Below are 11,678 nucleotides of genomic sequence, written 5' to 3' on the forward strand. Positions count from 1 at the left end.
TCCCAAGTTTATTTTCAGAACCTTATTCACTATTACAAATACCCAACAGACATTAACCCTGTCTTAGAAGTGATTTTTGCATTTTCTAATGAGCCACAACAGTGACAAGAATCGTGATTGTACACATACTAAAAATTAAGTGCACATCTGTTTTAGCACTAAATTAATACCTATAATACATCATTATAAAAAACTTAATGAAAATACACCTTGTACTAACTTTTAATCTGTTTTTAAACCAACTATGACGGGTGCTGCTACGTTCAATGTCTAAATAAAAAAGGAACTTGTATTGCTCTTTTGGAGCCTGCGAGTTAACGCATAACAGGGCATTTATAACTAGGCACTTTTATGGCAGGTTAACAGACAGGAGTTTTTAAAAAAAACAACACTTTAAACGGTGGTAGTTTGAGAAAGAAAAACATAATTATCACAGATTTCCCTCGTGTTTGGAGGACAGTGAACGTCGCAAACGTGTAGTGAACCAGCCGAGTGCCAAAACAAAGAGACCCAACAGCTGTAGGTGTTCGTAAACATGCCATTTTAAATGATTTTGCTAAGGTGTTAAATGTGTACATCAAATATACTGCTTTTATTTATTTATTGCTTTATCTTACACTACCAGTGCCATTTTTTGAAAAATCGATTGCGTTTCCTATTATCAACATTTAATAATAGAAGCATTTTACACAGGCATAAGGACAGACAGCCGGATCCTCAGAGGTCCTGTCAGTTGTAGGCGCTTTTCCCAATCCAAGCTGCAAAACACAAATCGATTGTTTTTTTGTGTTTGTTTACATTTTTCCAGCGAACAAATGGCTTCGACTTTACTATCGCCTATGGTGGATTATTACAACGATGAGGAAGAGGTTGATAGTGTGGATGACGACGACGACCGTAGTTTCAGGGGAAGAGACTCGGAAGAAGGTAACGTTAAACGAAAGCTGCCTGTTCGTCGGGCTCTGACTACTTGTTGGAACGGAAACGGACTACTATTGCACAATTGTAACTTATTTTAAACGCAGTATGTGGATTGCTTTTCGCCACAGGTATGCTGGAAATTGATTTCTCGGGCATCATTATTCAAATGCAAATCCACTTTATATTATGCCCACTTCAAAGGCTACAGAGCTGCACCACACGTACAGTTAGCTTGCTAGCTTAGCACCATGTAAGTTAGCCGCCAACCAAGTTCCTGCCCAGAATCATTTCAGCAGATGTAAAAATAGATAAAGCGCTTACGCGGCCGCGCACCAGAAGCGAATTCAACGCAATTTCATTGACGCTTAAAATTAAGAATCATTTATGTTTGAAACCAGCTACGGTTACGTATAGAACGTCAAAAATACTTTAACCATATAATTACCCAGGCGGATATAAGTAAAAAAAAATACAATAAGTTTAAACTAGTAACGTTAATTTAGACCTCCTTTGCTCCAGCTGGCTTTTACTAATACAGCCTTCATGAATAATTTCTAAATGGGGGTAAGATCATAGCGTTAATTAGCCAATTAGCTACGTAACGCTGGTTGTAAGCGTTGACAGTTCGCCAGCCTGGCGAAACCCTGCGTGTTGTGTCCACTGCACTGCCCTTTTCACACTATTCACCGAGACGGGACGGTTGCAGAGAAAGGGAGACAAGGGCAGAGAGAAGCAAGGCGATGTCAACACTACAAGGTTAGCTAGTGTCAGTTTACTTACACCGATTTCAAAGCGATTAGCGTTTGTTTGTATTCCTTCCCCCGGATGTGTTCGCGCTTCTGTTTCGGGGTTACTCTTTAAACAGCAGACTGAGCTAACTTAAGCTAGCGCAAATGCTAACCGAAAATGAAAGCTGCTGTGTCAGCTCGGCACGACCGGGCCTCGGGGGCATCGAAGGTAACATCAGGTGACAGCAGCTTTGCCTAGTGTTTGCGAACTTGGTTTGTAAGTTTGCCACATCATGGAAACATCAGCCTCTGTCAGACACGTTAGCTTCGCCCCGAGAGAGTCGCTGCTGGTGTGACAGCGCTGCTAAGTTAGCCGGGGACCGTTTCTGAATCCTCTCACCATGCGGAAAAAAATGCTTGACGCCTCGCTCGTTGCAGCAATGACATTACATTTACGAACACCGGTCGCTGGATGCAGACGCGCTCACCCCAGCTTTGTCTCACCGAACTTTTGATCTGAAGGTCCGTGTATGTAATGTGCCAACACACCGGTATCCGAATCCAACACACCAGAGGGCATTCCCAAACTATTCACCATTACCTTTCCACTGCCACGCACGTCCTTTGATCTGATGCCTGGCTTGCTGTATGCCTGCCTTCCTGTCTGTCTGTCTGTGAACTTAGCTCAGCTGCACCAAGTTTTTGTCATTTTGATAATTGTCTAATGGTGCACCATGCCGAACATAATAATTTGGACTGTATTTATATCTCAAACAGAATCAGTTTTAGTTTTGAAATATGATTCCGTTCTTCTTCTGTCATTGCCTTTCCCCCAGACACAGAGGATGCCAGTGAAACAGACCTTGCCAAGCATGATGAGGATGACTATGTGGAAATCAAAGAACAGTGAGTGTTTTTTTGGGCCATCCCATAGTAATTGATTATTAATATTATGAAAATGAATGTATTTCATGCCGTCTAAATTCACTATGATATGTATATTATAGTCGGTTTTCACTGAGATTCAGTTTTGCAGCCTTTGATAGCTCCTTTTAGGAGAATGCAACACAAAATAAACTAGTGCAAAGATGCTTATATTTACAAAAATATCAAGTGTGTTTGTACAATGCATTATAAAATTATTATCGGTATATTTATCTTATGTTGAATTGATATTGAAGGAAATTGTATTGCAATAGTTGTTGTAAAAGAAGGTAATAGGAAAATCGCCTCTGGTTTATTCCATTGCAGAATATACACAAATAAACTGGCCTCCCTGAAAACACAGCTGCAGCAGTTACAAGAAGGTAATCACTCGGATATATTCTTATGATTGGAAGAGTCACTTTTTATTTTTCTTGCCAAGTGTGACTGACTGGTGCAGTTTATTTTGTGGGATTTGTGAGAGGATGGGGGATTTAGTTTCACTGGAGATTTTTTTGAAGAACACAGCCAAATCCTTTCTTATTAGTCACAGTGGTGGAGTGGGATTGCAGCATTGGGCTGTAAAGGAAAGATTCATAGGTGGTTTAAAAGCTCAGACGGTTTCTCTGGCTGAAAAGAGAAACCATTGATAACTGATGACAAACCATTGTCTGCAACGGACCACCCTTTAATATCAAGGCTTTATGTTCATTGATACTAAAAGCTCAGAGTCAGACTGATGCTGAATGTAGAAATTGTGCAGGGAATTACATGTTTTGGGCTGTAAAGCTAAATGTAAATATATCGATGTAATTCACTTGGGTGGGTGGTTGTTTGTCTCTATATTTGGCCCTGTGATGGAATTACATAATAATTTAACCAAAGACATAATGTTTAGAGACCTGCAGATGTATATTTTTGGGGACTGACACCGTTACTCGGAAGTAGAAATTTTGCAAGCTGCAAATATTGACTTATGTTAATATTAAAACCTTAAATGACGTATAGATGACGTCGTCAAATCCTTACAAGATACGTTTTTACCATACTATTCATGACAAATAACTATGAATTGAAAGAAAACACAAATACAACCGAAATGCTTTTGAGATCTTAAGTATAGCACCTTTCACACAAGTACAATTCAGAAAGTGCTATTTTTTTAAAAACATACATAAACAGGGATGCATCCGTTTCTTGTTAAATGACACTCTCTCTGTGCAGGTACACTGCAGGAGTATCAGAAAAGGATGAAGAAGTTGGACCAGCAGTACAAAGAGAGACTCCGAAATGCAGGCAAGTTAGAGACACTGCCGTGCTGCCTCTGATTGATCCACACTCACATGATTGAATGAGATTATTAAAGTGCTGAGGGCTGTTGCAAGATAAGGGATTAAGCCAGGATATGTCAGTTATCCTGGCTGATTTTAGCCTCGAGTCGGTTGGATGACAGCAGAAAATAAATGTGAATTACAGTTATTCATGATCTTCTGGATGTATTTTAGCTAATTTTTATTGGCCTGAATCAAAATATTACAGATAATCTGTAATTCAATCAATGTCATTTTTATTGTGATAGTCATTATTAGGCTTATGGATTTTATGAAACTGTTTTTTAGCTATAGTTTTTTAGTAGCTTTAGCTTCTTCTATTCAATATTACTGCAGTTTTAGATGCTTAGAAATGGCTTGAGGTTGCAAAGACGGTTTCAATTAAATCAGTGACAAGGGCAATATATAAAGTCCATAACATGATTTACAGTACAGATTCCACAGATTCAAAGGCACCCAACCCCTGTTTGACTTATATAACCAACAGTTGAAAATAGTTATTTTGCTCTGTAAGTATTTATATTCGTCTACTTATGCATGCAGTGGGTCCGCCAGGCTTTTTTATGATCTTATTAATAGAGGCTGTATTGCCTTTTTTTAATGCATCATGTATCATGTAGAAGCCATGAATGTGCACTTATTAGTTACACCTGGCTTTCACCAAGCTGCACCTGCACATCCTGGTTTGGTGTTTGTGCACCCGACTACGTCAGAATGATCTCAGTAGCATAGGTTAAGCCTCACTTTCTCAGATAACCTACTTTCCCATGTTTGTGCAACAGCCCCCTGGAGTGCTTCCTAATTTAGTTTGGTTTGTTTGGCAAGGGCAGAACATTGGCTTTGAGCAGTGCTTTCAAAACAACAGTGTGCAGGTGATAACGAGAAGAAGAAATCAGCCCGAACTAAAGAGTGGGGGGAGGGGACCAAACTTAGTCTGTATGGTTAGTATGCATTGCAAAACAGAAATAAATAAACCAAAAAAGTAAACTCTCGATCCAAAAGATTAAGCTCTAATGCAGCAGTATTTTTCAGTTTCCTAAATATTTCTTCTCTTTTTGCCTAAATAAAGCTTTATTTGACAGATGTATCTAATGTGATGGTGACATTTAACTGATGCTTGCTCTATATGACCATTAATGGTTCTCTCTACTTTTACAGATCTTTTTCTCCAACTTGAGGTGAGTACTATTCTGTAATTTATTTGAAACTAACCTTCCTTTTTTGGGGGTATTACAAAGGAAACATCCTTTATTCCTCTGTCATTTCTGCTTGTCAACCCTCTGCAGACAGAGCAGGTGGAGAGGAACTACATCAAGGAGAAGAAGGCAGCAGTGAAGGAGTTTGATGATAAAAAGGTGGAACTGAAGGAAAACCTAATTGCAGAGCTGGAGGAGAAAAAGAAGATGATCGAGAATGAAAAATTGACAATGGAGCTGACAGGTGGTAAGGGAGCCAGGATTTTATGATTAATCAGGAACGTGATGAGCAGATATGGGGTCAAATTTTATGTTGGCACAGATTTTCTCTCAAGTTAAACAAGTTGCTGTCTGACATATTGATATGTGTGGTTGCATTTCATAAAATAGGAATGTGACACTGAATACTATCTCCATTTGTCATTCTATCATTCATTCACAGATTCAATGGAAGTAAAACCTATCATGACTCGGAAGCTGAGGAGACGGCCCAACGATCCAGTCCCGATACCAGATAAAAGGAGGAAACCTGCACCAGATATCCTTCCTATACTTTAGATGAATGTGTGAGAGGTTAATTATTTAATAATATTTGCGATTAGTTACTGACGCTGCATGTTTTGATTCCCTTCTGTTTTCAGTCAAAAGTGAAGTCAGAGGTTGCCAACTTAGTGGCCATGTCAGTCTCTCGAAAGGACAGCATTATAGCAGTCACTGGGATGAAGCTTTCTTGTTTTCAGCAGCAGACACGTCTGTGGCTCTTGATTAATTTCCTGCTCAACTCACAACTGACAACATGGCGTCCACTTTTATCACCTCACAGTAAATGGTCACAGGTCTTTAAAGCTCTAGTAGGCAGGATCACATACAGTAGATCCTCTCTTTCCTGAGTTCATCCCACCAGATGTGCAGAGACAGATGACCTGAGCCAATCTCTCCACTCTCTGTCAGACTCCCTTATTTTTTTTAAGGTTTCTTTGTGTATAGACATGCCAATGCTAGAAAAGCAGTCGTTCCACCAAAGAGATGTGGATGTGCAGCTGTTTAGTATCACAGCCAATAGGTGTGCCCTCTCTCTCTCTCTCTCTCTCTCTCTCTCTGAGCTGCCCTGTGATTGGTTAAATCTCCTGCCACATTCCAGATTTCCCCAAGACTAGAACTATAGACTATTATGGAATTATTGCTCATTAATGCCCAAAATATGTCACCTACCTCACCCTTTTAAAAAGAGTAAGTGACACGGCAAAACAACATATCAGCAGAATCCTGTAATCTTTCAATATGATGAACCTTTGCAAAACAAATGTTAGTGAATTATGTCTTCATAATGTCTGCTTCATCTTCCTTAACTCTTCAAACCTCAGCTAAATTATTTGTTAACAGATGACCAAATAATGGAAGATCTAAGAACACTTAATAAAGTAAGTGTTTCTGGATTAAAGTCACATCATACATGGACCTGATTAATATTTATTCTAATAATGTACATACATTTCTTCTCACCATCTTTTCCACAGCTCAAGTCACCAAAACGACCAGGTATGTCAGCTATCCCCTTCACTTTATTTACACTTTTGACTTAAGTAATATTTTTTTATTAATTTCAGAAAATGTACTTGATCGTCTAATGGCTAATTATGCAGCTGCTCTCGCAGCAAAAAACTAATAAGTTAGTAGCCTGGGTGAACCCAGACGAGTCGGCCAGCGATTTCATTTCACTGTGCCAATAACTGTGTCCTTGCCAGAAGTGTCAGCAAGGACACAGATTTGGCCAACTACAGAATCTCCTAAAAAAAAGGGAACAATCACAAATCAATGGTGCGTTCGAGATGGGCTTTAACGCAATCATGACATCCAACACGGCGGCCACCGAAGAGCAGCTGTCTTTTGATTCAGCTGTTGGGTCCGTTTTAAACAACTTGCTCCACGGAGCACCACCCGAGCAAAAGTCATCGAAGTCATTGCTAGATAGCCATTGCTGATGCAACACGCACGACTGTTTCATTGCTCTACGTATGTTGTCTGGATCAGGTGTACAGAGGTATTTTCATCTAAATCCATTGGTCACGCCTCTTAAGAGTGGGAGGTGACTACACTAGGGATGCACGATATTGGACTTTTTGTCGATATATCGATATATCTGGAGTGCCCAATTGCAGAGGTAATTTTTGGCCCTTTTCTACTTTGTTCCCAGGTCAACTCGACTCGACACGGCACAGTTTAGGTTGGTTTTCCACAGAAAAATAGTATCTACTCAATGTGGGCGGAGTCATCACTGCACGGCTGCATGAAACTGCCATCACACATCGTTTTACACACAACACACTAGTGACTTGTAACGCAGTTGTTCATTAGAATCAGTTAATTAAAACTATTTGTTCTGTACTTCTGAACCTCGCCAGAGGAGCTGCTAGAAAAAGTAGCTGACACCAGGTACTATGCTAGTGGAAGCGCAACTTAGGCAGTGGAAACACACCATTAGTCTCTTCTGTAGTAAAAATGACATATTTTGCATACTCATGTTGCAGCTGATGTAGATATAACCTTTTATAATAGTAGGCGCGGCCAGCATAGAAGTTAAGGTGGTAGCAGCCTATTTAGCCTACTGTGGTAGTCATTTGTCATATCGGCAGATCTTGGTGCGTTTGCCGATATCCGATAATACATTTTAAAGTCAATATCTGCCGATACCGATATCATGCATCCTAGAATCCACCCTTTCCAGATTCATACTTGATCTCAAATGAGATGAGATGCAGTTTGGCAAGGTTTAGCATACTTTTGCTGATCAGACCTTTATCCCTCTTTAGTGTCCCCCTCGTCTCCAGAACACGTCCCCACAGCTCCCATGGACAACCCTTCACAGCGCTACGAGGCACGCATCGAGGAGGGGAAACTTTACTACGACAAAAGATGGTAATTATTGAGTTTCATAGCCAAAAAACAGTCATCCTGCTGCTTCTCCCTTAACAGTGTAGCTTATGTCACCACTAGATGGCCATGTTTCCATGGTTTTGATGGCCTCCCGTGTTTGGCTGGTCCTCATCATCATTTTATAAGCACTTGGAGCTCTTTGATGCAGCTTCTTTTTGTCCTGGCTACAGAAAGAGATATTACTTGGCAGCCACTAAGTAAGTGCTGGTACTTGAAGAAGGTGATGAATGTAAAGGGAATAAAAATCCTTGATCAAACAGCTCTGACGCCCTTCTGCTCGAGTGCAGACCTCTGCGTCAGCCATGTGTCAGGACATAAGGTAATTTAAAGAAAGGCAGAATCTTGTTAGACACAGGCAGGGAAAGGAAGGTGCAGTCATTTGCAAAGGCAGAGACACGCGTCATTCTTTTTTTGTTGGTTTTTAATGATCAAGTGCTTTCATTGTCAGTCTTCTCCCTTGTGTCGGTTTTGTCCTCTGACAATTTGAAGCCATTAAAATAGACTTTTTGTTTTGACTCTCTACTCCAATTATCTATTTAGTGCCATCTCAGGAGGAATGTGGTTTATTCAGCTGAGTAAAATTATGAATAATGAACTGCTCTCCTGTCTACACTTGTGTCATTCCTCACTGTAAATGCCAAACGTATGGTTTTTGTTTTTAACTCTTTGTATGTTTTTTTGCTGATAGGTACCACAAAAGCCAGGCTATTTACTTGGAATCAAAGGACAACACAAAGATTAGCTGTGTCATCAGCTCAGTAGGAACCAATGAGGTGAGCTTCAGCTCATGTTGCATACACAACTGATTTTGCTACTTAAATGTGAGGATGCTGATATTTTAATGTATAAAAATGACAATTCTGAGACATTTCTCTGTGTAACTAGAGCTTGACAAGCTTTTTCTCTTTGCCATTGAGCTCTACTGTTGTCCAACAAACCATTAAACGCACACTAGTGCCACACGTCCAGTCATTACCACAAATTCACACTAGTTTGACCACATTCACTGCTTTGCTAATGTAAGTACTCACTAGTACAATAGATGGGTACTAATACACTAGGGCTGGGTAAAAAATATTGATTTTTCTGATTTCTTTCTGATTGATTCATAAAATTGTTAGCTCAGTCATAAGTTGTCATTGTCTCTATTGTATTACTTTGACATCTATGATGTAGAACCGAAAATACTCTTTTCAGAAGCTATTGTGTCGTGATTGTCTGCTCAGTAGGACAGTTTAGTTTGTTTCCTCCATCATCATTGCAAGAAAACCAAAACATTACTGATGTAGTTTTCTAGTTTCTGATGGGGGCATGATGCAGGCCAAGCTCTGCTCACAGTGCCCTCTGCTGTACAACTTGGTAAATACATCAAACTGTCTGACCACTTCATAGGCTGTATATTTTGAGTTTGAATCACAGATGACTGTCCTGAAGCCTTGGACTGTGTTGCCATAGTAAATAAAAAGTGCATTATTGTTACTACTGCTGGGTCAAATTTTAATGTAAGCATTAATATATTAGATAATGCACCAGGTTAAAGAGATCCAAATTATGAGAATCTCTAAATAAATCCATATTGTTTTGAATTGCGACCTTGTGAATCAGTAGCAATACCCAGCCCCAAAAAAGTTTTCATCAAGTATTCATGACCTATTTTTTTTTTTTTTTTTTTTTTTTTAAATGGTGAGTTCAGTGGAATCTATTGTGCTTTGGTCCGTTGCCAAAGGAAAGTTGTTCATTGCCAGTTCTGGTTGTTTGATGGGATTTGTTGGCAGTAAAAAAAATACTTAGGTTATTCAGTGCATGTCTTTACACAGATTTAAGTGTCACCAAATTTAACACTCTGAATTCAGTGGAAGACCAGACAATCCTACTTCATCAGTGTTGGAGTGGGAAGACTTACTAGTAGGGCTGCTCGATTACGGAAAAAATAATAATCACAATTATTTTGGTCAAAAGTAAAATAACAGCTATTTCAGACAATTACTCATTGACATGAACTCGTAAAAAATGGAATTTATTGCACTTAAAAAATGTGTCTTTAAACATGAAATTTTGAATGAACCTTTTAAATTTACCTTTAAAATAACTATAAGTTATTGTATATTGTGTATCTTCACTCACACTGTGTGTTTAAGCCAGGGATTCCACTGAACGCCTGTGCTCCATTTTTGCCAGATCACGAGCATGACAGGAAGTCAAAAACCATTACATTGTTTTCTAAAGATAACCATTTTGGATGTCCTCTCACAGCCTGGTTCATAGTAGATAGTGATGGCTTGCACAGACGTGTCTCACCAGCGACAGCCACTCTGGAGGGCATCATTTTGTTTGGTTTGGTTTGGGTTTTTTCCATGACTACACTGAAGTATTTTTCTCTGTCTTTGCTCTCCAGATTTGGGTGAGGAAGACAAGCGACAGCACAAAGATGAGGATCTACCTGGGACAGCTGCAGAGAGGAGCATTTGTCATCCGTCGACGGTCTGCTGCATGAAACATTACCCCACCCAACGCCCATCTGTTCATTTATCCATTCATCTACTCGCTCATTCTTCTGCCATTTTCCTATTGGCTGCGTCGGAGTCCAATTTGTCATGTGGCCTCAACAACCACACACACACACACACACCAACATACAGTCTTCTTTGACCAAGGATTGTTTTCCCGCTGTACATTAAACAAATGCGTGTACAGTAACAGTGGTCATACAGACAATTAGCGACTGTTTTTCAGCATTATTTGTCACTATGTGGCATGTGTATGACAGAAGTTAGCGGTGGTAAACAAGGCTACCGTCTTTTGCTGTCAACATAAATCTTTCCTACACAGATGTGTTCTCATTTACATTTAACATTAAGTTATTTTGACCAACAGAAACTTTCTTTACGCCTTCCGAATTGTAATCAAGCAAACACAGAATTCACATTTTGTAACAGGATTTGTGCTACTGGAATTACAAAAAAAACAAAACGGAGCAATGGATGTGTATAATAAAAGAAATAGAGATAAGTAATTCATCCCTTATACCACGAGTAATGTCCTCTTTGCACTCATCCACACATGGTGACCTGCTCTGCTCAGATGAAAAAAAGAAAATCTATTTTGAAGATTTTATGTTAAAATGTTTGTTATTTTTCCATCCTCTCCATATGTGAACAATCTCCGATACTTCATCTGTATTTGCATGCAGAGCTTTACGTTGACTGTTGATTTGTACTGTTCCATTTTATTAAAATGTTTTCTGTCTTTTATCACCTGCTGACTTTGACTACTTAACAAAACAGGACGTGTAGTCCCACAGTTGTGGGTCTTCAATGGAATGGAAATGATTAGTGAGGAAAAGTCCATCCATTATATACTGCTACTACTATCTATACACTCGTCCTTGAACTGGAGCCAATCCCAGCTGACACTGGACAAGAGGCAGGGTTCACACTGGATACATCACCAGGAATGACACACAGAGACAAGAAACCATTCACAACATGCAAACCCAAACCAGGATTTAAACCAATAACCTTCCTTTGTCACACCAGTGCTACCATATGAGGACAAATGTTTCAACCCTGCATTAGAGACGGTGACCACTCCAAGGAATTCTGTTTGAGAAGCAATGTTGCATAGAAGAAGTCCACAGTAAATTC

General features: G+C 39.5%; 1 protein-coding gene across 3 annotated transcripts; it reads left to right on the forward strand.

Annotated features, from left to right (window-relative positions):
• Positions 1–740: 740 nt before the first annotated feature.
• suds3 (SDS3 homolog, SIN3A corepressor complex component) lies at positions 741–11,285 on the forward strand. 3 transcript variants are annotated; one of them, XM_058636884.1, is made up of 13 exons: positions 741–927; positions 2,486–2,555; positions 2,901–2,956; positions 3,798–3,869; positions 5,063–5,082; positions 5,191–5,347; positions 5,543–5,638; positions 6,460–6,521; positions 6,618–6,639; positions 7,295–7,324; positions 7,911–8,016; positions 8,723–8,807; positions 10,430–11,285. In XM_058636884.1, the coding sequence occupies exons 1-13, from the start codon at positions 816–818 to the stop codon at positions 10,526–10,528; spliced, it is 987 nt and encodes a 328-aa protein (XP_058492867.1). In that variant the 5' UTR covers positions 741–815; the 3' UTR covers positions 10,529–11,285. The 3 variants fall into 3 exon arrangements, with proteins under 3 accessions (XP_058492867.1, XP_058492868.1, XP_058492869.1); XM_058636886.1 differs by lacking the exon at positions 741–927 and adding an exon at positions 1,409–1,677; XM_058636885.1 differs by lacking the exon at positions 7,295–7,324.
• Positions 11,286–11,678: the final 393 nt, after the last annotated feature.

The sequence above is a fragment of the Solea solea genome, chromosome 8, assembly GCF_958295425.1.
Source record: "Solea solea chromosome 8, fSolSol10.1, whole genome shotgun sequence".
NCBI classification, from domain to species: domain Eukaryota; kingdom Metazoa; phylum Chordata; class Actinopteri; order Pleuronectiformes; family Soleidae; genus Solea; species Solea solea.